The sequence below is a fragment of the Schistocerca piceifrons genome, chromosome 3 (genome assembly GCF_021461385.2).
Source record: "Schistocerca piceifrons isolate TAMUIC-IGC-003096 chromosome 3, iqSchPice1.1, whole genome shotgun sequence".
Classification (NCBI taxonomy): Eukaryota; Metazoa; Arthropoda; class Insecta; order Orthoptera; family Acrididae; genus Schistocerca; species Schistocerca piceifrons.
This window is the reverse complement of record NC_060140.1, coordinates 67,437,452-67,464,188: the sequence shown is the minus strand read 5'-3', so window position 1 is coordinate 67,464,188 and position 26,737 is coordinate 67,437,452. Positions and strand designations below refer to the sequence as shown.

At 40.7% G+C, this 26,737-nt stretch overlaps 1 protein-coding gene across 1 annotated transcript in view; it reads left to right on the top strand.

The window, feature by feature from the left end:
• Positions 1-26,737, top strand: part of LOC124788344 (arylsulfatase B-like) — a 250,192-nt gene that overhangs the window by 162,079 nt on the left and 61,376 nt on the right. The window contains exon 2 of the mRNA XM_047255605.1: positions 12,156-12,284. Coding sequence (XP_047111561.1) covers positions 12,165-12,284 — 120 coding nt within the window. The 5' untranslated portion in view covers positions 12,156-12,164. The remainder of the gene's footprint in view (positions 1-12,155; positions 12,285-26,737) is intronic.

The window sequence follows — 26,737 nt, the reverse complement described above, 5'->3', positions numbered from 1 at the left end:
TTTCGTGCCATCGCTTTAATATGAAGTTATCTTTTACAGTTAGTAGGATTTCGTTCGTATGTTTTGTCGGAAACCTGATGATGTTAATAATAGTAGTAACGACAGTTGAAAATACCATTGCGTGATATGTTTATGCTGAAAATGTTGGAGTTTCTGAAGTGGAGAATGCCAAAATTCTATCACTACTACACGAGACGACCTTAGTTTTACAAAGAAACTATGAAAACTCGAAGCAAATATTTTATTATTAAACATCTCGTAAAATTGTTATAAGATTACTGGAGACGTACTTCCTGTCTTCAGATCCAAGGGCGTAAGATTTTTTTTTATCAGAAATGAAGTACGTATCTATATTACGTTGACGTCAGGGCTAAGTGGACTGGAGACTTCAATGCTGCGTTGCGAAGGTAACACAAGCAATTTGCTGTTTTATCGGTGCGTATACGAACAGGACGAAACACCAGGATTATTTCTGTTGATATGTAAACAATACTTTTATTCACTCGACTTACATTTTTTCTAGAAACGACATACGTGCACGCTGCGAAGGTGAATTGTCTAATTCTTACACATTTTCTAGCACTGATTAGCACCGGCTATTGTATTCGAACCGATTAGCATTTCAGTGTGTGTGTGTGTGTGTGTGTGTGTGTGTGTGTGTGTGTGTGTGTCTGGATCTGAAGGGCGCTCAACGGCGAGGTTATCAGCACCCTTACACTCATTAAAACGAACAATAAGCATTTGATATTTCTCCTTCTTGATCTAGTCAGCTTATCAAAACATAATATGCCACGACGCCCAGATACCTCCAAGTAATCAACATAAGGAATTAGGCACAAACCAAAAGTAGACAGTCCAATGAAATCTGCCTCCACTTGTAGCCAAAACGACCGTAGTTTTATCACATATGAGACGGTCATCCACCCAACAGAATTTTGCAGAAAAAGCCTTTGCGGAAGCACCAGACGGTTGGAACTGGGGGCAAGACCCGCAGCTCCAATAGCTCTCCCCGTCTCTCTCGTGAGAGTACTGGCTCTCTCCGGTCGCGGAAACCGGGCACGGAAGAAAATGAGTCGATTGGTACACCCGGCAAGTGTATTGCGCCTGCGGAAAGATCCTCCCGGGCGGTTTCTCTGTCACGATGGCGCCACGTGTTGCTCTCGCCGGCCTCTTGACGTAACCGCCGTAATGCGACGCCGGGCAGGCGGCAGTGACTCCCGATGAGGCATAGCTCGGCTGCAGCGGCCGAGACCCGTTACGTCAGCTGATGGGGCCCAGTGTAAGCGCGTCCAGACCGCCTCGGAGCCACTGACCCGCTGACCAACGACAATCGTTCCACTGTTAAACTCACGCCGGCTGCTAGTGGCTGAAACCACTCAACTGACGGATGTAAACATTCAACTGTCATCTGGAATGTTTTGATTACCCTACCAGGGCAAGCCAGTTATATACTATTATTGAATTTCATGTTGTATGATATGAAGATTAGTGTTTTTTTTTTCTTTTCTTTTTCATGTCATGTGGTAGATTGCGGCAGGATGATAGCTGCCCCTACCGATGTCGTTTTATGCAACCCTCACTACGTCTACATCAGGAAAGGCAACCAGTCTGTCGACGCCCACGTAATCGATATAGGTTTCCTCTCAGAGCTTTGGGCGACTGTTAGCAAACGTAATAATACTGCAAAAATAACATGTGAGGATTAACCATGAGTTACACAGTATTTTCGGACCAATAAATACCTTCATTCTGCCGTACTTATCCAAGGGTCTACAGTTTTTCTGTGTGTAATTAGGAGTCACACACGTTTTGGATGTCTCTGTAAGTTAATTCCTTTTATAGTACGTAACCTTTCGTCAAGGGTTGAGGAACGTTGCCTTATAGAGTGTGATTAACCGTTGGAAGCAACGAAATTAACAGGAAACATTAAGATGGGAAGCATGGAAGTAAAATCTTTTTGGCATATGACCCAATAAAAAGACTAACCCATTGGCTTATACGGCCGGCTCCACAACTGGTTGCAAGTCTGAAGTCCGCTAGTAAATTGCCAATTGTGAGAAGGACCGAGCAGCTGTTAATAGATGGCATGACATTTTACTCTTATATACCACTGGAAGCTGAGTAATCGATCTATTTAGTGGCGTGTAACACACTCCATGTCTTTCGATATTTTTAGAAATATAGGCAATAGTTTTCGGGTTTTGTTACATTTATGCCTCCCCAATAACTTCAAGGAAACACCTTCCAGACATTTTGTAGTGTGCAAAGTAAGGAAAAAGGAAAGTAATGCACGGAATGTGTGTGACCAACGTCTAGCAGCATTGCACATGCCTGTATTTTTTCGGGCATACCACATCAACAAAAACTTCTAAAACAGTATTATCTTCACTCATCATCACTTCAATAAATAGTAAGAATATATTTATAAAAATTCCTATAAAATTATATGTTTTTGGGAAAAGTGTGTGACACCAAATGTGCTGCTTTTCGTAAATTTAAATAGTAAAAACAGGGTCGACTACGGGCCAAAATATTACTATGTAACTGGGTTAATAAAGGACTCGGTACTTTAATGTGCAAAAGTAGTATCATAAACAGAATTTGTTCAATAAGTCCAAGGTCTCATCTTACATTTTACAGTTATTTTGACACGTTTTGACAATGGGCTCCACATCTCGAGAGTGAACTGGGTGACACCATTGCTCTGTCATGTGTCGTTGGATAAAACGACATCAATAGGGGCAGCTGAATCATGCTTCATAAGACTCCAGTTATACTGTAACTGAATTCGTAGCTGAAGTATTCCGGCAGAGTAAGACAACTGAAGGTTTACTGCCTTGGCATTGCACAGTGTTACACCCAAGTGAGTTAATGTAACTTGTTTCTTCCTCATCCATGCTTGTGAGTGCATGCTGTATAAAACGCAAACCAATATGAATATACTGAAAATTAAATAAAAGTGGACATGCCACTGACTGCAAATTATGAGCATATTAATATAACACTGGAAGATAAATTACTTGATACAATATCAAAGAAATGTATTGCTTGTCAGCACTGGACGCACATTTTATCGAATTACGTAGAGGGACTGAAAACTGCAATACTTTGCGAGGCACCTGTGTAAAAACGTTCTGTAAGCTTATGAAAATTGGGATAAGTCATTAGTGAGGAAGCCTGGAATAAATTACTGGGGGAAGAGGTCTGTTTCGGTCTCCCTGTATTTAGCCTATAACAATTCACAAGCAAGCGTGAATTGTAATATGGACTTACAAATTAACACTGTACAAAACCCACCACGAGAATGTGAAAGACTACCAGCAATGAATACATCATGCGGTAATGCATTCTACACCAACACATTGTTTACATTTCGTCACTTAGTTTGTGAAAGAAGACGCTTCAATAACTGATTATGAAATTGTATTACACTACCCCTCAGAATTATAGACATTATGATGAATTAAGTCTAGAATTCTACTGCTAGGCAGATACAATTTCTGTTAAGCAATTATACATTCATTTTTTGTAAAATGTAGTTTCTCCCTTGTAATCTCATGGAACAAAAAAGAATTTAATTGTTATTTTTTCTGAACTATGTGGACATAAATATAAATAATATACGTTTACCAAAGAAACAATAAGTGCCAAAAGGAATGGCAAGAGGAAGCTACAAGATTCTAATGCATTGTATTTCTTTTTCTATAACTTGCAATTACCCATACCTATCTAGTGAACCTACAGTTGCAAATAAATTATAAAGTTTTAATTACTAAAAATATTTTTAAATTTTTAAAAATGTTAATACAGGTACAAAAATATTTTCTTCTCGTTGACATATTTAATGAACAGAACGAAATGGGTCTTGTATCTCAGTCATCATGTCAGGCACACCTGGTATAAATTTGGTCTCCTCGACATGTTGCCTGATTTTGAAGAACCATTCCACAAAATCTTGTGTATTAATTTTCCTCGTTATTGTCTTTATGAACAGCCATACGATCTTAATTGTTTAAAATACTCCAAATTGTTTAGGAAGCATTCCGCGTTAACAGAGATATACCGCATAACTGTAAAACGCACACAGACTAAATATCGCATGAAGGAAATAGGAGCTGATTTTCATATAATATGGAGCCCAAGAAGATGCCCCGAGTCCGTGCTCTCAGATGCTGTCATTATTTCGTTATTCACCAAGATTCCCACCCGACGATTACATCTTAACAGGTCAAAGAAGGGAATTATCCGGTGCGAAGCGGAATATGTCAGTTGTTTTTCAAATAAACGTGACCAAACGTGTCGTGTGTCTGTTGGAAAGGAGAGGAATTTGTGTTAAACATTCTTTGAGAAGGTCGTTTATACAACAATTCAAGTAGTCACAAAGAACTTGTCGTGTAGATGTCGTTGCGTGAAAGTGACCCACCTGACGATTCCGTAAGAAACGAAATATTATCCAAAGTAGTGAGAGCGACGCTGCATTCGGTGTGTCAAAAGAGACAAACCAAGTCCCCGCCCTTTCACTTGTATCACGTTGTCCTTTTGAACGGTAGAAGAAATGTGAAAGTGTATCGTAAGAAATTTCACAACTAGCAGTTTCAGCGAAAGAGAACTGCTTGGTAACAAGGTATACTGATGAGACAAAACATTATCGACACTGCACACCGCCACCTGTTGCGGGCACTTGACGCACTAATAAGGGGAGGTCACCACGTTTGGAACGCGTATTTACTTCAGACTTCGTACACTCGTAGTACTCCATGAGGACAGCAAAATGTGTAAGCAACAGCGCGTACTTCTCAAGCGTTATTGAGAAAATCGCAAGATAATTTCAGTCGTCAAATATATACCTATGCGTTACCATTTTTACCATGAAGCGGCGGCAGCCAAGTGGTTAGCGTTCAAGCCCCGTACCTGCTGGATCGCTGGATCGAGTCCCGTTCGTCAGCTTTTCCCAACACAGTCATATTCTTTACTGTTTATATTAAAATTGATATAATGGAAAAAATACGTGTAATCGGATGAACTTTCATTAAATTTACAATGCTATTTGGCTGTCTACAAATTTTTAATATCACAAATAATACAATATTCATAACTATCGACTAGTGAACGACCAAACGCATAAAGTGATTCTGAAAGTATATGGTTGTCCGTGATTCGAGAAATCCCTTATACCTGCAAGCAGCCCGAAACTACTTGTTACCTGCAACTTTTGACCAACACAGAGATCTACCAACAAGTGCAACATACTTCTACTGGTTCAACACAGGCTTCTATAGGTACATAATAGAATAAAAGACACCTATGTTGCCAGATACTTTCGAAACGCACTCAACACTGTAGCAAACCGTTGTCAGTCGTGAGTAAGTGGCTGGTCTCAAATGCTTGCTATAAATTCATTATAGTGAGAACCGGGGTCAGAATAAAAAAGTCAGATTTTTAAAAGCCACTGACTGACAACGTCCATCCGTCCGATAACCGTAACGAGACCCACAATATCGACTGTGAATGTGAACTAATGAAAGAGTCACCAGAACCTATAATTGTACTCTCTTCAGCTATTGAAAAAAGTATATAAATCTGTGAGAATTTACTTTATACTTAACATAATAATAATAATAATAATAGTAATAATAATAGTAGTTAGCCGTAATTAATTTCAAGCCTTCAAATACACATTCGGAGACGTGGAACCTATCTGAGAGTGGATGAATGTTCCTGCCGTCCATTACAGGCTGCGAGCCCCCATAAAGGGTAACCCCCGCGCACAGGCGGGCTTACTGGACTCCGCTATTAACTACGAAGCCGACCGCCAACCACCCCTACCCATGTCAGCCGTCTAAGGGTGAGACACCCCACGTCCCGGGATCTCTTCCTCAGAGTCGGCAGAAATTTTCCCTGTCAGCACTGGCGTGTAATCGGTTCCTCTCCAATGAATTCGCGAAATGACTTGGTTTGATGTTGCCAGTTCTATTCAATGGGACGAAATAAAGTAGGACGAGAAAAGATATACATATGCAAGCGTTTCTATTAGCTTTCTGTATTCCCTACCTTTACATCGAAGCACGTTAGTAAAAAGATTCTTGTGGATGATGATAAATGAAACTAGCACAGTCCTTGTTTCTTTTTTAATATTTCATCAAGCTCATTCATATTCAAGACTAAATGGGAATGTCCCAGTGCTGCTGTGGATCTTTTTTCCCATCTAGTATGCAACAGTAAGTCTGGAAGAAACATGGGTATGTTTACAATCATAGAGGGTAATCATTTTCGTACATATTCAACGGAAATACGCCACTGAAATACTTGTTACTTATAAAGCCCAAAACGTGTGGCCTTTACCAGCGATCAGTGTTCATCTAAGATGTTAGCTTTACGTAATCTCGTTACTTGTGTCCGTGTTTGCACTATATAATTCTGTCCTGAGCCAATGACGAAGCCTTTTTTTTTTTTTTTTTTTTTTTTTTTTTTTTTTTTTTTTTTTTTTTGACAAATGTAGGGTAACCAGCCTAACAGTGCTTCTTTCGAATATATCTAAGACAGACACAGCCACAGTTCATTGCAAACACTTACTTACTTTCCATCAACACTAAAGTACAGTGTGTTTCAAAAAGAATGTACGTGTTTCGAATGCATATATTTATTAATCTTTAAGACAAACGAATATGAAACTTTACACACATATTTACGAACCTCTCAAGTTCACATTACTGATGTTCAATATGTCCTCCATCAGCGACACGAGCAACATCACATCGATACTCAAATTTCTCCCATACTCGGGCAAGCATGTCCTTTGTCACTGATGTTATGGCAGTACGGATCCGGTTTTTCTACTCTACCAGGTTCTGTGGGAGTGGTGGTACATAAGCGTTGTCTTTAACGAAACCCCACAGGAAGAAGTCAGAGGGTGTCACATCCGGTGACCTTGGAGTCCAGCTGAAACGAGTCAAGTCGCCAGCTCCTTGACGACCAATCCAACGGTTCGGTACAGTCTCATTCAGATATTCACGCACTTGGCGACTCCAGTGAGGGGGTGTCACGTCTTGTTGAAAAACGAAGCGTGCAGTCTCTGAAACAACCAGTTTGGTGACATAGCGAGATACTGCTAGCCGTTAACCGTCTTTCCATCAAAGAAGAATGGACCGTAAACAGATGATTGGGATATCCCACAAAACACATTGACTATGGGCGAATCTCGTACATGTTAAATGGCTGCATGTGGGTTCTGAAGGCCCCATTTTCGAACATTGTGGCCGGCCGCGGTGGTCTAGCGGTTCTAGGCGCGCAGTCCGGAACCGCGCGACTGCTACGGTCGTAGGTTCGAATCCTGCCTCGGGCATGGATGTGTGTGATGACCTTAGATTAGTTAGTTCTTAGTTCTAGGGGACTGATGACCTCAGAGCCATTTGAACCATCGAGTATTGTGTTTGTTTACCTGACCTCTAACATGGAAATTCGCTTCATCACTGAACATTATGCGTTGTGCGAAAGTGTTATCATTGTCAATAGCATCAAGAATCTCGTTACAAAATGCCACACGTTTGAGTTTGTCATCAGGTCACAGAGCTTGTAACAGCTGTAACTTGTACAGCTTCATAACCAACCGACGTCTCAAAACACGCCAAATTGGTGTTGTAGGCATTTGTAACTCCAGACTGGCGCGGCGATTTGATTTTGAAGGTCTACGTTGGAAAGCAGTATGAATTCGTGTAACATTTTCTTCAGGAACGCTAGGGCGGCCAGGACACTTTCCTTTACATACACATACTGTATCTAGAAACAGTCGGTACCATCTGGGAATGTTCCACCCATTCGGAGGATCAATTTGGTACCTCAACCTGAAACGTCTTTGCACTGTAATCGTTCGCAGCTCGTTATCGTGCGGTAGCGTTCTCGCTTCCGGCGCCCGGGTTCCCGGGTTCGATTCCCGGTGGGGTCAGCGATTTTCTCTGCCTCGTGATGACTGGGTGTTGTGTGCTGTCCTTAGGTTAGTTAGGTTTAAGTAGTTATAAGTTCTAGGGGACTGATGACCATAGATGTTAAGTCCCATAGTGCTCAGAGCCATTTGAACCATTTTTTTGTACTGCAATCAGGGAATTGCACTTCGCACACTCGACAACACAAAATGATTTCTGCTGCGGAGTAGCATATGAGGGTTACCAAGCAAAAGAGAAGACAACTGACACCCAGCGGCTACTAATACAAACTAGATTATTTAATCGGTTCTCCGATAGCCGAGCCGAGGCGCAGCGATCGATAGTTTGGACAAAATAATACTTCGTAAAACGTATATTCTTTTTGAAACAGTCTGTATTTTCTCATTTAACGCCAACGCATTTTTCCTCATACCATTCTCTGTCTTACAAAATAATCAGTAAGTATAATTACCGTTGCATTTTGATAGTAGAAACAACAAATAAACCGTAGCACACTATTCAATAACACTAACGAAGTGGAGGATAGCCCATACACCAACAGCTTTATTTTAAGCAAGAATTTTCGCTCCATAGAAACACAGCAGTTTAAATAAATCCTTATTATTTGCAGATGAAAAACATTGTCATAATATTAGTTGACAGACAGCAAAAACAGTAACATAACGCCATGTTAAGGAACAAGCTTTTGTCGAAATACGTTTCGTGAATACGGCGATTACGATACGAACATTCATAATTGCTTCACAGAAGAATAAAAGGTAACCCAGTAATGATGGTGTAACATCGTCGAAATAATTATGTGTGAAGATTGAAAAACAAGAAATTTTGTTTCGCTTAAAAGTGAATCCTCAAAGAAAATTATTTTTCACAATTATTCTATCTTGTGTGTTGTTCGAAGAAACTGACCATAATAGCATTTTATGATGGTTGCTGATCGCATAAATTATAAACTCCAAAAAATAACATAATTTATGTCTGTCACTATAAACTTGCAATCAATAGTTTACTGTGTTTTACGGAGTATGAAACGCATTTTTTTCTTCGAAAAATTGCATAGAATATTCAGGTGCGTCTTATACAAAAACGTCCAGTGTTTGATTTAAAGTTCCCGCCAGTCTTAAAACTGGACTCATATATGATGCTGCGGGAAACCTGTCTCTGGCCGGCCGATGAGGCCGAGCGGTTCTAGCGCTACAGCCTGGAACCGCGCTACCGCTACGGTCGCTGGTTCGAATCCTGCCTCTGGCATGGATGTGTGTAATGTCCTTAGGTTAGTTAAGTAGTTCTAAGTTCTAGAGGACTGATGACCTGAGACGTTAAGTCCCAAAGTGCTCAGAGCCATTTGAACCATCCTGTCCCCACCTGACAGCAAAGGATTCAACTGGCAGCAGCGGTGCACAGATGCGTCGAACATGAGAGTTGCGGGGATACACAAGCTTGCTAACACTGTCTCCCTCCCGCAAACCCAGAACACTGCCTAGCCTATGACGCATCATTGCAGTCTACGGTGCCACTAAACTTGAATTGAAAGTGATTTTTGTTATTGGTAACAGTAAAATATTTTTGTTGGTAGCTAGCTTCGTAACAGAAAAAAATCTATTCATATGATGCAGGCTATAAATTGAAAGTAATAGCATTTGCAGAAGAACATGGAAACAGAGCATCCGAGCAGCATTTCGGTCCTCCACCAACATAAAAAATCATTCGCGATTGGCGGCCTAGTGAAGAACTGAAAAAACTGAGAATAAATGCGCAAATAGAGGACTGAATGCAAAATCGCCAACCCTAGAAGATGACGTATTAAAATGGATCGAAGGACACCGTCAAAATGGCATTGGAATTTATACAAAAATGATTCGAATACATGCTCGTAAGTTAGCGCTACAGTGGAACTTAACAGATTTTAAGGGTGGAGTTGGTTGGTGCTAAAGGCGATGGTCTTAGCATGCGAACTAAAACCAAAATGTTTCAGAAAATACCGAAAGAGTATGAATAGAAAATATTATCTTTCCATCTCTTTATTATTCAACACGAAAAGAAAACCAGTGTGAAACTAAGCCAGATAGTGGATATGGACAAAACTCCTCCAACATTTGAAGTGCTGAGTAACAGAGCTGTTGCCCTGAAAGCTGCTGAAACTGTAACTAAACAACAAGTGGACATGAATAAATTTACTGCACCGTTGTCCTTTCATGTTCTGACACAACTGAACTTAATCCAATGATCATTTTCAAACGCAAAACAATGCCAAAACCTTCTGAAATACCGCCGTGATGTTGTTGCTGACGTACATGACAAGGGGTGGATGGACGAGGCTGGTATGGAATTACAGACTAACAGAATGTGGGAGAGAAGAAAAGGTGATTTATGGAAGAAGAGTTCTCTTCTTGTGCTATATCAATCAAGTAGTCATTTGAAAAATTCTGGGGAAGAGAAATTTACACAGGAAAATACAGAGCTTGCTGTTATTCCGGGAGGACTCACTTCACATTATTGTAACCTCTCGATGTTTCGATAAATAAACCACTTTAAGTGTATGTGAGAGAAGAATGGAACAAATGGAAGATGGATGAAACACAATATGAATTCACGCCGAAGGTAAAACAATCGTGGTCTAGGGTGACAGAAGACATTCCTGTTAAATCTTTCAACAAGTGCGGCGTACGTAATGCTCTCGATGGCAGCGGTGACCACCTTATGTACGAAGAGGACAACGATGGCGAAGAAGAAGACGGAAGTTACGATAAGGATTTTCAGGGATTTTAAAGGTCAGTTTGATTGCATAAAATAAAATTTTTTACTCTATTTGCTATCTAATAATAAAAATGGTAAAAAAGTTATTTGAAAAGAAAATTGGATAAAAATTAAAGTGCGCAATATGGCCAGTATAGTCTGTAACATACAGTATTTAGTCTAACACTTAATTCTGATCTGTATAATACACTGACTGACAAAGAAACAAAATCCACTGAAAGGGAGAAGAAAAGAAACGGAATTTCATACATTGAGAGGGTATTTGATGTTATTTCGGTTATTACAAAATCGAGAAAAAATTTAGAAAGCACTTTGCATTATGAGCCCATATATCACTGCAAGGCTGAACAGCCTCTGCGTCGCATTGATTCGGTTGAGCAGGGGTTCTTAAAGCCGTTGATCATCTACTGACGTTATCTTGTCCACAACTAATTTGACTGCCTCTGTCGGTCCATTATGGCCGGGGGACATCGGCTGGTACGTATTTCTAGATTCAAAAATCTTTACCAACAGACGTATATTTTGGGTTATTTCATTTTATATATCACATGCTACCAGCTTCGGCAATTCAATATTGCCATCTTCATGCCCAATACGCTTATTTCGTATTAACAAGCTTATCGTATGGTGCCATGAAACAACCGGCCGGTGTGGCCGTGCGGTTAAAGGCGCTTCAGTCTGGAACCGCGTGACCGCTACGGTCGCAGGTTCGAATCCTGCCTCGGGTGTGCATGTGTGTGATGTCCTTAGGTTAGTTAGGTTTAATTAGTTCTAAGTTCTAGGCGACTGATGACCTCAGAAGTTAAGTCGCATAGTGCTCAGAGCCATTTGAACCATTTTTTTTTTTGCCATGAAACTGGAACCGTAAGTCCGAACCGTTATGCAACTGATTCATATGAAAGGGTGACACCGACTCGGTGCTACAGGAGATGATCTTAGCATGCGAACTAAAACCAAAATGTTTCAGAAATACCAAAATATTATGTTTCCATCTCTTTATTATTCAACATTGGAAGAACACTCGTCACCGACTCGGTGTCAACCTTTCATCGGAATCAGTTCTCGTCAGAGGCAAAAGAGGACATTAATGTTTCCAGGCTAAATAAGGAATATATACTTACATAAATGACCGAACACAAGTTCGGCATACTAGTGTTTTCCCGGAAAATATGTCATGTATCTTAAGACAGGCAATCCAAGTGATATCATTTGTCCTCGAAGGGAATGATGTAGGCTAGGTTGCCTAAGTTTAGGTGCATGAAATATTTTACGGGCTAGTTTTATTTTTCCCACCCTCCATACTGCCCTAGCTGTTCAAGGAAGGCGCAACGTCCTGTGGAAGGATGTGTTATGGCCTGACCTCGAGCACGAAGGGGAACAACTGTCGGCGGAGATTGAGGAGAGGCGAGGAAAAACAGCAAGTGGCGGGTCGTATAGATGTCTGTCTGTTGTCTGCCGCAGGCGAGCGAGATGACGTCCGTTCCCACCGCCTTGCGCGCTTGCGCACTGCTGCTGCTGCTGGCCGCTCACCTGAGGGTCGCCACCGCATCCGTCCGGCCGCACATCATCTTCATCGTCGCCGACGACCTGGTAAGCAAAACAAAGCATACAGCAGCCGCCGCCGCGGTCCTGCACAGTCTCTGCCGCAGGAAAGCCGAATGACGTGAAATAAAATACAAGACCTGTTTGTATTTAGTTCACGCTGTCCTGCTGTTCAGAATAGGCTCTATGTGAGCCAGTACATAACAGAAAGCGTTGCGAAAATTGTTCCAAATAATACTGATACTCGACCTTCAAAACCGTCTGCATTACGGTGGTCGTAGCCTTCTACATATCTGACTATGTGTCGAAACGCTTTCCTTGCAGTGCCATTTACAGTTTCGGAAAGAACCGGAGTTGGATGGAGGCGAGTGTGGGGGGTTTTCAAGCACAACGAAACATTTTAAGGCACGAAATCGAGTACGATGTAACTTTTGTGTGCCGCTGCAGTTTCGTGCAACGAACACCATGCTTCTTGATTCCGGTATTCAGGACGAAAGCGAACAATGGTCTCCATGAACGATTTAAAACAGTCAAGTACTCATCCGTACTCCGCTAGTGACCTGTTGGAGCCACTTCCTCGTGGTTAATTCCTTTTGAATGAAATAAAAAACTGCTTTTGTGAGGGTACACTTCTTTCCGTCTAGGATATTCTACATCTTTCAATTCAGAGCACTGACACTTGGGGACAGGCTCGTACTGGAAAAGCCATGTTTAATCACCTGTTACGATGCGAGTCATGAAATCTGGGTCTCTGAAAGTTGATCTTTCCATGTCTTCGCACTGTTCCATTCAGCAAACTTTTTGATCGTCAGTGAGTGAGTGGGGCACAAAGCACAACACGTGTATCTTTTCTGTTAGAATGCTATGCAGTGTTGTATTAGGAATTCTAGTGAGGTCCTCAGTTAACCTGACGCAAGCACTTTAATCATTTCGAAGAATTTCAGGAACAAATGATAATTAATTGAAACTCTCAGCTCCCGACAGGTGTTGTTGACATACCTCTATGGGGACAGCTGAAAATGTGTTCCCCGACCGGGACTCGAACCGGGGATCTCCTGATTACATGACAGACGCTCTATCCATCTGAGCCACCGAGGACACAGATAAATAGCGCGACTGCAGGGACTTATCCCTTGCACGGTTCCCGTGAGACGAACATTCTCAACTGCCCACAATCTGCATACGTAATTTACCTAATAGGTATTTGCCCATTCACTCATTACTCGCGCACACTAAGGTGACGATTCTCGTAAGAGTTCGGGCAACCTGTACGCATTCGCACAGGCGAAGGTCAATGGCTGGGTAGCCTTTAACTATATATATGAAGATAGTAACTGTTCTCGAAAGAACAGATACCATTGATGCCCCTGCAGCTTCTCTAGAATAAATGATAATTAACTGAAACCTGATAAACCGATAAATTAACTGATAAAACCAGAGGTTGTACAGAGTTTCGGGGAGAGCATAAGGGAACAGTTGCCAGAAATAGGGGGAAAAATACAGTAGATGACGAATGGGTAGCTCTGAGGGATGAAGTAGTGAAGGCAGCAGAGGATCAAGTAGGTAAAATGACGAGGGCTAGTAGAAATCCTTGGGTAACAGAAGAAATGTTGAATTTAATTGATGAAAGGAGAAAATATAAAAATGCAGTAAATGAAGCAGGCAAAAAGGAATAAAAAACGTCTCAAAAATGAGATCGACAGGAAGTGCAAAATGCCTAAGCAGGCATAGCTAGAGGACAAATGTAAGGATGCAGAGGCTTATCTCACTAGGGGTAAGATAGATACTGCCTACAGGAAAATTAAAGAGACCTTTGGAGAAAAGAGAACCACTTGTATGAATATCAAGAGCTCAGATGGAAACCCAGTTCTAAGCAAAGAAGGGAAAGCAGAAAGGTGGAAGGAGTATGTAGAGGGTCTATACAAGGGCGACGTACTTGAGGACAATATTCTGGAAATGGAAGAGGATGTAGATGAAGATGAAATGGGAGATACAATACTGCGTGAAGAGTTTGATAGAGCACTGAAAGACCGGAGTCGAAACAAGGCCCCAGGAGTAACACCATTCCTTTAAAACTACTGACAGCCTTGGGAGAACCAGTCCTGACAAAACTCTACCATCTGGTGAGCAAGATGTATTGGGCAAGCGAAATACCCTCAGACTTCAAGAAGAATATAATAATTCCAATCCCAAAGAAAGCAGGTGTTAACAGATGTGAAAATTACCGAACAATCAGTTTACTAAGCCACAGCTGCAAAATACTAATGCGATTTCTATACAGACGAATAGAAAAACTAGTAGAAGCCGACCTCGGGGAAGATCAATTTGAATTCCGTAGAAATTTGGGAACACGTGAGGCAATACTGACCCTACGACGTACCCTAGAAGAAAGATTAAGGAAAGGCAAACCTACGTTTCTAGCATTTGTAGACATAGAGAAAGCTTTTGACAATGCTGACTGGAATAATCTCTTTCAAATTCTAAAGGTGGCAGGGGTAAAATACAGGGAGCGAAAGGCTATTTACAATTTGTACAGAAACCAGATGGCAGTTATAAGAGTCGAGGGACATGAATGGGAAGCAGTGGTTGGGAAGGGAGTGACACAGGGTTGTAGCCTATCCCCGATGTTATTCAATCTGTATGTTGAGCAAGCAGTAATGGAAACAAAAGAAAAGTTCTGAGTAGGTATTAAAATCCATGGAGAAGAAATAAAAGCTTTGAGGTTCGCCGATGACATTGTGATTCTGTCAGAGACAGCAAAGGACTTGGAAGAGCAGTTGAACGGAATGGACAGTGTTTTGAAAGGAAGGTATAAGATGAACATCAACAAAAGCAAAACGAGGATAATGGAATGTAGGCGAATTAAGTCGGGTGATGCTGCGGGAATCAGATTAGGAAATGAGACACCTTAAGTAGTAAAGGAGTTTTGCTATTTGGGGAGCAAAATAACTGATGATGGTCGACGTAGAGAGGATATAAAATGTAGACTGGCAATGGCAAGGAAAGCGTTTCTGAAGAAGAGAAATTTGTTAACATCGAGTATAGATTTAAGTGTCAGGAAGTTGTTTCCGAAAGTATTTGTATGGAGTGTAGCCATGTATGGAAGTGAAACATAGACGATAAATAGTTTGGACAAGAATAGAATAGAAGCTTTCGAAATGTGGTGCTACAGGAGAATGCTGAAGATTAGATGGGTAGATCACATAACTAATTAGGAGATATTGAATAGAGTTGGGGAGAAGAGGAGTTTGTGGCACAACTTGACAAGAAGAAGGGACCGGTTGGTAGGACATGTTCTGAGGCATCAAGGGATCACAAATTTAGAATTGGAGGGCAGCGTGGAGGGTAAAAATCGTTGAGGGAGACCAAGAGATGAATACATTAAGCAGATTCAGAAAGATGTAGGTTACAGTAAGTACTGGGAGATGAAGAAGCTTGCACAGGATAGAGTAGCATGGAGAGCTGCATCAAACCAGTCTCTGAACTGAAGACCACAACAACACCAACTGAAACCCCCAGCTGCCGACTGGTGTCCTTGATATATCTCGATGGGGACAGCTGAAAATGTGTGCCCCGACCGGGACTCGAACCCGGATTCCACTTCTTACATGGTCAAGATTTTAGTTAAGCCGCTGTTTGGTTCACTTAGGTATCATTTAAGAGTTTAAGAGTCAATATTCGGTTAGATTTCTCGATGTACAATTGTACAGTCGAAAGTTTCTGCGCCCGTTTAATCATCTGCTAACGTACGAAGATCTCAGCCATCAAAATTTCGCGGAGGAAGTGAACGAAGGGTGCCGTGGCATTTGGGAGAAAGTACTGCTGGACCTTACGGGCAAGAAACTTCTTCAGGTGCGCTAACTCTCATTCAGCAGTGCGAAACTATGGGCAAGAACTGTGATTGTCCCAGAGTCGCTTAAATGGCCGAGCAGAATGTGGAACAGCGCCCAAGTCGTTCGGGATCCGCTTCGTCACTCCGCCCACAACGTGGTGTGGCGGAGTGCTTTGGGACTGTGTCGAGTCTCACGCTGCACAGTGCAAGCTTTTTCCCAGGTGCCCGGTCGCCCTGAGGCCTTCAACGCGTTTCATGGTACAATGCTTCATTCAGGCCGCGGCTACCTGCCTTCAGTGAAATTCTTACACTGTAATCGAAATTAGTCGACGTCTACTTGTGGAGACGTAAGCTCTAGTAGCATGAATATTTCCGGCTTTCACCTTCTGGGGAACGTGTTATCCTCACACAAGAAATTTTGTCTAACGGAGGAGTTTACTGTTTTAGATGCATTTAGTAACTCTTCGAAAGAAGCTTGGCTTGGTGTTCTTTATGATTTCCCAAGAAACTACAAAAAAAAAAAAAAATAAAACTGCTACATGTAAGGATGAACTCTGCCTGCGCAGGGCAATTTCATACCTGTTATTCTATGTTTCTATGTTTACGCGGCAGTGAAGGTAGTACTGCGTCATGGTAGCAAAATTTCTCTCTCCATTTGGCGTATCTTACCGATTACTTTAAAAAATGCGTAACTACAAACGTTACTGTGCTCTACAGCAATCTGAAAATTCAATAAAAGTCCAAAGTAAAAAACAAATTGCTTTGTGTTTTTTTTTTTCGATTATATGCTACTCACGACAGAGTCAGAGAACGATTTGGAAGGAAAAGAGGGCATCTTGAAACAAGATAATAAGATGAATATCAATAAAAGCAAAGAAAGACTAAGAGAATGTAGTCAAATCAAATCAGGCGATGCTGACTAGGAGAACACACCAAGTGCCATAACTTGATGTCTGAGATACTCCGCTCGAAGAGAGGGGGCCAAAAAAAGCGAAAACATGTCTCGGCTTATCTGTAGAGACTCTAGCGTTTCTGACAAAAAAGAGGTATTTTCGAGGCACTTTAAGTCCCTTTAGCCACGTGATATCCTCAGACTAATTGGTGGCTCAGTGGTTGGCACTGTCCGCAGCTCGTGGTCGTGCGGTAGCGTTCTCGCTTCCCATGCCTGGGTTCCCGGGTTCGATTCCCGGCGCGGTCAGGGATTTTCTCTGCCTCGTGATGACTGGGTGTTGTGTGCTGTCTTTAGGTTAGTTAGGTTGAAGTAGTTCTCAGTTCTAGGGGACTGATGACCATAGATGTTAAGTCCCATAGTGCTCAGAGCCATTTGAACACTTTGGTTAGCATTGTGGATTTTTAAATTTACGCCCCTTATTCCAAACCCGATTATTATTTTTATTTCCACTTTTCATTTACCTACCAATGTTTGTGGAAGATTACTACATGAATGTTTTCCAGTGCATATTGAGCATAACATTGTCCTCATTCGTCTAATAAATGTTCGTTAGATGAATGAACTTTAAAAAAATGAGAAAATTACTTGAAATTGTTTTCAGTGAAATTCCTGTAATATATCTTCATTCATAATCAACCGCAAGCGCCTGTTTTCGGAAAAGTGATGCGTCATGCATGGTGTGCAGCGAAACTGTTGCGAACGTGTGAAATCCTCGCCAGTGTTAACGACCTTCCATTTCCGAGTGAGATTCGCACGGAGAAATGTCACTGTGGCAAACCTGGGTCCGCGCCGTGCTCGTGGTGTTTGGAATACCGGTGTTTCTAATGTCTCTATAATCAGTACCGTCCAAGGGAATGCACCAAATGTTCCTGAAGAATAAAAATGTGAATAAATTACTACAAGAATTGATATGAGAATGAAACATAAGAATATAAAATTTAAAAGGATTGTAGACCCTCGACATACCATATACACATATATTATAAAATAAATGTGTGACACTTATTATCAAATGCAGTTATAATTTTACATTTAATATTATCCCCTTGCGCCCCTAATTTGGTAAGAAACATTGATGTAGTGACCTTCTAAGGACATAGGTATATAAACCTAAAGAACAAACATAAATTAAAATATCTATAAAAAAACAATAATTGGGTTTCGAACAAGGTAAGCAAAATTACGAAGCCGCGATGCTAACCTCTGAGACACCATTTCGTTTGAGGAGAACGCGCTGTAAAAGGCACATAAAGTATCGTGAAAATATCTCGACAAGTTTGAGCGTCTTTTTTAAGAATCAGATGAGTATCTACAGATAAGCCGAGACACGTGTTCGCTCATTATGAATGCTTATCCACTAGACGGAGTTCCTGGGGCATTAGGTGACGGCACTTGTGGGGTTCTACTTGGAAGAGAAATGGGTTAGGAATTCTAATACTAAATGTAATAGGTAAGTTAAGTTTTATATGGACAGAAAATTAAGTGATGATGACGAAAGCAGATAGGATATAAAATAATGATTGGAAACATCACGAAAAGCAATGTTAGGAAATCATTTATGAAAGTATTTGCCTGCGTTTGAGAAGACCCACTATATGCAATTCAGAACCTGTAAGAGATTTCCTTCTAGTTTGTGTATAACACACGAGGACATGCAGATCGAAGAGGTTGACAGTGTTAAATTTCTGGGTTACAACTCTATAATAAATTCAGTTGGGAAGAGCATACCACAGAATTGCTTAAGCCCCTAACCCAGTCTGTATTTGCAATGACAATTATGTCAAATGTATGAGATATAAATATAAAAAAAAAAACTTGCATACTTTGCTGACTTTCATTCCATTATGTCGTACGGGGTCATATTGTGGGGTAACTCATCAAACCGAGCAAAAGTTTTTAGGGTGAAAAGCATATGACAAGAATCATTTGTGGTGTAATCTCAAGAACATCATGTAGAAACCTATTCAGAGGAATTGGTATTCTAATCACTTCTTCTCAGTATATTTACTCCTTAATGAAATTTGTTGTAAGAAATATATCTTTATTTCCAACCAATAGCTCAATACAATCAGTACTAGGAATAAGAACAATATACTTAAAGGCCTAAAATCACTAACCTTGGTCCAAAAAGGGATCAATATTCAGGAACACTCATTTTTAATAAATTGCCAGCAACAATTAAGAACTTGGTTTTTGAGATAAACAGAGAGGCAACTCCTACAACTGTACAGATGAATATCTTAACAGAAACTGTTAAGCCGGGTTAAGAAAAATGTGTGTTAGATTTCAGTTTTGACAGTACTTGGTCACAGGTCAAGATTAGGTATTTTTGTATGATAAATTTATTAATAGTGCATAAAAAGTTTTATTCTGACAGCGTGTTGATTCTGTAAATATTAGCTGTTCCAGTTTAAGACATTCTATTCACCTATTTCGAGCATCTCCTGACAAATGATGAGGTTATTAAATATTATATCCAAATGTTTTATGTTATACTTTCTGACATGTTCCACACGAACGAGAATCATCTCATTTCTTGGGTCTATGGAAGAACTAAAACTGAATCTAATCTAATGTAATCTCACAGGAGTGAACCGTGGAGGATAAACAGTCCAGACAAGAAGAGAGTGGCAGCTTTAGTGATGTGATGCTACAGGAGAATGCTGAAGACTAGATGGGTAAATCGGATGCGTAATGATGGGCTAATGATCTGAATTCTAGAGAAAATAATTTGATGCTTAAGTTGAGTACGAAAATATCCCTTTTTGATAGTGTACGTCATGCAGCATGATGGAATCGTCGAAATTAATGTAGATTATATAGTAGCCTTTCGTGAAGGAAAGTAAAACTGACCGACACAAGTAATTGTTCCAATTTTTTCTTACCTCATAAACAGTGGAAGTTTCTAAATGTGTAACATGAACCACAAAAAGGAACGACTTACATGTTGAAAATACTAAGAAACGGCGATCACCACTTTCAGTGGCTTCCAGAGGTTAGCTTGCGGGCATTAGGGTTCTGATTCGATTTACGACGGCCACCGCGATTTACACCTTCACCAACGTCCTCGACTATTATTTGAACATATTTCAATCTCTGTCTTTCCCTACGGCTTTTATATTCTGCTGCTTCCTCCTGTACTTAGGAAGTTACTCCAGGATGTGTCTCTGTTTTACATGTAATTCGTTTCTCGACGAAACTGCGGAAACCCGCTTCACTCCTTATCAGTCCATTTAATTAACAGTATTATTTTGTAGCAGCACATGTCAACGATTTGATTCTCTTTTATGCCGTCTCTACCACTTTTCGTCATCTACTGCCTTACAGTGCTGTGGCCCAGACTTACTTTCTGAGAAATGTTTTTCTTAAGGACTATAAAATTTGTGGAATGTTCTGTCCGTACTTGGAGCCATGTTCACTCCTTTTATCTTAGGTGGCAAAGGTCGTGGACACACTAAGAACTGACGTGACAAGAAATTTAAGATTGCATTTCTCTCTATAGCCTATAGTTACTTTTCTCAGCGTTTCAAATATATCGCAACAAATTACACCGCCGGAAGCTTTTTCTTCATTGTTCTTAACTCTTCCTTTCATAGCTAAGTGTAGCGACAGAGTTTCCGTTCTGCTGCCTTTACCTTCCCTAAACCAAAGTGACCGTCATCTAACAGATCCTCAGTTTTATTCTCCATTTTTTACATGTATGTTACTCTTGTGAGCAATTAGGATACAAAGCTGATTCTACGACGTGTGTCGCGTTTGTATGCCCTTGCTTTCTTCGGGACTCCGTGGAATGTCAGATGGCATGTCCTCATAGATTCTACAAATTTGAACAATAGCTTCGTACCCACTTCCGCCACTGATTTTAGAAACTCGACTGGAATGTTATCGGTATTTGTTGACTGATGACGTAAATACGGATACTACCGGGCGTATCGAATGATGCCAAGTGACACTCAAATCCTAAGGTTTTCCAGGTCGCGGGCAGCGGTTAGTTTTTGCTGCAGTCCTGCGGTTTGCGGTATTCTCGGTTCGACAGCGGTAAATTCGATGCAAAGTTGTGTATGCTGCCGTTGCTTTCAAACGTTTATGTGAACATTTGCAAACTTCAGACGACGACAGCTTCGACAACTGTTATATCATTTCTTGGTTCCTTCATCCACTTCATACAAACGGCAATGTATTTTGCATCGAACTTCTGGAATATAGTTAAAACAGACGGAAGTTTTGATGTACTAAACTTACTTTTTGTTTGAAACTTCCTATGAACATAAACATGGTTCTAGTTTACACGCTTACAATACTGCAAGCTTTCCGGAATACTTATAATTCATTGCTGGCTAGTGTGAGTATTGTGTGTGAAGTTGAACTACGCAATGCAATGCAGCAACGAAGTATAGATTTAGCTATATGCTATAATTAACCACCAAGAATCGTAATTTCATAACACGAATGAATAATTTAAAATTTAATGTGCCTCGCAGACGGAAATTAGTCGATAACGCATAGTTCTATACATCAAACGAAGGACTCTCAACGCCAAGTTCTGACAGAAACTCATCTGAAGATTTTGAAGGTGTCTTCGTCTTACCAACATTGGTCTGAAATCAGTTGTTATATTTACAGTTATTATGAAACGTAGGCGGTAGATTTAACTTTTTGATATTTCTCATTGAACTGTTTCTCACTTGCTATTCCGTCCATGAGTTTTTTCTGACTGTATCTACATTACACGCTGAAACATGATTATACGTAAATACTCAAAAGACCGTAGTTTTTTAAGACGACTTTCTTCTGATGGCATTAACATTTTAACAATTTTTATACAATCCAGATTTCTTTTTGTAGATATGCTGAACAATCTATTTAGAACACTCCAGTTCACAAAAAAATTGTGTCCTAATGACTTCATTTCTCGTATTTTCTTCCCGTTATCTCTACGATTTGCTTTTACTATGAGCCTGCAGTTTCTAACTTCTTTAAACAAGGCCCCTAGACTAGACAACATTCCAGTAGAACTACTGACAGCCTTCGGAGAGCCAGTCCTGACAAAACTCTACCATCTGGGGAGCAAGATATATGAGACAGGCGAAATACCCTCAGACTTCATGAAGAATATAATAATTCCAATCCCAAAGAAAGCAGGTGTTGACAGACGTGAAAATTACCGAACTATCAGTTTAATAAGCAAATGCTGCAAAATAATAACACCAATTTCTTACAGACAAATGGGAAAACTGGTAGAAGTCGACCTCGTGAAAGATGAGTTTGGATTCCGTAGAAATGCTGGAACACGTGAGGCAAGACTGACCTTAAGACGTATCTTAGCAAATAGATTAAGGTAAGGCTAACCTACGTTTCTAGCATTTGTAGACTTAGAGAACGCTTTTGACAATGTTGACTGCAAAACTCTTTCAAATTCTGAAGGTGGCCGGGGTAAAATACAGGGAGCGTAAGGATATTTACAATTTGAACAGAAACAAGATAACAATTATAAGAGTCGAGGGACATGAAAAGGAAGAAGTGGTTGGGAAGGGAGTGAGACAGGGTTTTAGCTTATCCCCGATGTTATTCAATCTGTATATTGAGCAAGCAGTAAAGGAAACAAAAGAAAAATTTGGAATAGTAATTAAAATCCATGGAGAAGAAATAAAAAGTTTCAGGTTCGCCGATGACATGTAATTCTGTCAGAGACACCAAAGGACCTGGAAGAGCAGCTGGACGGAATGGACAGTGTCCTGAAAGGAGGATATAAGATGAACATCAACAAAAGCAAAACGACGATAATGGAATGTAGTCCAATTAAGTCGGGTGATGCTGAGGGAATTAGATTAGGAAATGAAATGCTTAAAGTAGTAAATGAGTATTGCCATTTGGGGAGCAAAATAACTTATGTTGGTCGAAGTAGAGCGGATATTAAATGTAGACTGGCAATGGCAAGGAAAGCATTTCTGGAGAAGAGAAATTTGTTAAAATATAACATAGATTTAAGTGTCAGGAAACCGTTTCTGAAAGTATTTGTAAGGAGTGTAGCCATGTATGGAAGTGAAACGTGGACGATAAATAGTTTAAACAAGAAGAGAATAGAAGATTTCAAAATGTGGTGCTACAGAAGAATGCTGAAGATTAGATGGGTAGATCATATAACTAATGAGGAGGTATTGAATAGAATTGCAGAGAAGAGAAATTTGTGGCACAGCTTGACTAGAAGAAGGGATCGGTTGGTAGGGCCTATTCTGAGGCATCAAGGGATCACTAATTTAGTATTTGAGGGCAGCGTGGAGGGTAAAAATCGCAGAGGGAGACCAAGAGATGAATACAATAAACAAATTCAGACGGATGTAGGTTGCAATAGGTACTGGGAGCTGAAGAAGCTTGCACAGGATATAGTGGCATGGAGAGCTGCATCAAACCAGTCTCTGGACTCAAGACAACAACAACATATACTTTCCATGATTCGTCCTCAATTCCATGGTTGCTTCCGATAGAGTTCTGCACTTTACACACATCGGTTCATTTCCGGCAGCGTCTGTTACGTAAGCGATCTCTAGATTGAAAGAATCGCCCAGGTGAATATTTATTAGAAAAAGAAAAGGGGAGAGATGGTGACGAAAGAGGACCTGAAATTCGTGTGAGCTGTATGATAAAAGACATCAAGAACATGCGACGGGTATGACATCTGAATCGTCTGCAAATGATAGTAGTAGCTAGAACTGGTAAAACTGTTGTCATTTACTGACACAATCACAATAATGTTTTCAGATAATCGGTTTCGATCATGCCAGCACGGTGCAAAGAAGGAACACGCGTCGTCGCACTTAGGATGAGCTGATGATATGCCAGAGTATGGAGAAAACACTTTGACTATAATGGCCAGTACAGTCTATCAAAGTGGTAAATGGTCAAATGTTTTATTGCAGGTAAAAGTAGTCGCACTGTCAAAGAAAACAACCGCAAGAAGTACAGTGTTTATGGGGTGACCAGCCTTATTTCACGCAAAGGAATAATTAATGCACTTACAATCACTAGGCATATGGAAAATAAAACGGTAGAAGTAATGGAAGAAAACCTGTTTTAATTTGTGTGGGGAATAAGGGGCAAGAGACGCCGCTGGTTTACTGAGGCTGAGCTCAGGAAGGTGTTTAAAGGTAAACAGGGAGCTGCTTTTGTGTTTCATATATTATAAGAAAGCATTTAATCGTACCCATTGGACCAGACGAGAGAATATTAAAGCAAATAATAATAGGCTGGAGTGATATAAGGCATTTTTATTGTTTATTCACTGTACAAAATGTAAAACTACGCCTGAGATTGGAGACACCAATAATGCTAAAATTGGAAGTATCCCAAAAAAGTCAATATGTATACGGGAAGAAGTGTCAGCTGAAGTGGACGATTTTAAAGCAGGAGGGATGATTAGAAATAAGCTGAAGTCTGAGGGTAATTCCACTGAAACAAAAATGACAAATGATAGTAGAGTAGTTAAAACTTGCACAGAGTATGGTATGAAAACTTAACATAAGGAAGTTACTAAAATATCTATAATTAATGTGCCTAAATTTAAGAGTAAGGCCTAATGTGTGAACTTCTAGATAGATAGCTGAAGACTACTACTGAGGAGACGTTTATTGAAATAATGAAATTAACGTGCGGGACGACGTGTCCTAAAAACGTGATTTCCTCTGACTAGGAAAATTAATATCAGAGTGAGGAAAACAAGACTCAAAAATTACTCCTGGGGTGAAGCATCACATGAGTTAAAAACGAGAACTTGAAAAGTGTTTTACCGAATGTTTTTGGGGGAATATCAGATTTAGTATTGGAGACAGAGAGAAAAGATAAAATGGGTAGACAAAATGAGAAATTCAAGGCATGATGAAACGAGCTACTATGAGGAAATATGTTTTGACAAACATCTACCATTTATAATTTAAGTGGGTAATAGGTAGCAGAAGAGTACAACTGAGTGATGAAATAAAAGCAATTGAAAATGCTGGTAGTCGAATTAAGGAACTACAGATAAAGATAAATACGAAGGACACCCCCCTCCTCCACGAGGCTTCGACTATAATCTTCGTTTTCTGTCCATCATAAATACGCTGTCAACAGCTTCATCGTTTGTTGTTCTTTAGGACAACCCACGTTTTGTATAGGGTAATCGTTTCGGTCTATGTTGAGCAGACTCGCTCTTAATGTGCGCAGTCTATCATCAGTCGTCATTAGTGGTCAATGAATAGGTGTTTCCAAGCGTCTTATTGATGCTACGACTTCTCTTACACTTGAGGCATGAAATCATCGCCGGCCACGGTGGCCGAGCGGTTCTAGTCACTTCAGTCAGAAACCGCGCGACTGCTACGGTCGCAGGTTCGAATCCTGCCTCGGGCATGGATGTGTGTGACGTCCATAGGTTAGTTAGGTTTAAGTAGTTCTAAGTTCTAGGGGACTGATGACCTAAGGTGTTAAGTCCCATAGTGCTCAGAGACATTTGAACCACGAAATCATCGGAAAGAGATCGCAGTAAGTTTCACTAATAATCCTATGATTTGTGCGCTTATAAAGCCCAACTTGCGACCTTCATGGGCCCAGGACCAAAATTACCTTTAACTGTGCACCATAATGTTCCCCATCTTCCCTCTCGGTCAGTGGCATAATCCGTCCTGAGTTAAGCGGGCAGGTCTAGGCGGTGAAAGTACCTGAACGTGACTCCGGAGGTCACGGGCGAAAGTCGTAGCGTTATTATACTCGCTACACCGCGTGATTTCTCCGCGGGGTTAGCTTACGGATATGCAACTGACGAGTCAGCGGCACTGAACGTAGCGGAAGAAAAAGAAACAGAACAACGGCAGGTGATTTTAGCTGGCAGTGAAAGCGCCAAGGAGGCGGGTGAGTGGCGACTTTGTCACACCAAGCTTACGTAACCCTCTTACCGAAAGTTACACTGGCTGAACGGGACCTGTTAGCAGGACTTGCGTGGTTCCGACGAGAATCAGTCAAATGTCGGACAGCCTAGGAATACACAAGTGCACTAACGAGGTTTCGTAAGACACTCTTAAAGTTAGATCCAAAATGATTCTCCACTAGTCCCTGGTTATTCATCGATGTCTACGGGACAGCTGCCAAACATGAAGTACTTGAATAATGATAACTGAAATCAACAACTGTATTGTAAGCTATCGTCGTTTCCTCAAAACATGTCACCAGTTTCGACAGCAAAAAGTGTCATCTTCAGACCACAATGATAAGGACCAACCGAGTCTTCAAATGTACTCAATACAATTTATGAAACATGTTACGCCAGCGTGTATGCCAACAAAGTCGAGTGGAGTGGGGTGTGCTTGTTACTGGAGAATACAGAATCGAGTTGGTTTTTAAGTAGTCGCTCCACATTGATTCGCACATTGCGTGTTATCCCGGATACTTAATGGATGTGTCTGTTTCCAGTGAAAATCCTGGATTGCGTAACCAAACAACAGCTCGTCTTCCCATCGTCTACGAGCAATACGTTAAATATATGTCTGGTGCGGATGAACTACGAATCGCTGCACAAAGTGTCAACAGCTTGTAGCTGGCCTGTATTGTGCTACAATTTTCTAATGTTCCGATTTATCTGCATACAACAGTTCAGAATGTTTTTATCGAATAAACCGAGTACTTATGGTCACGACGATATATTCTTCAATATAGTGTTCATACACCAACAACGTACTGCCAATTCCGAGC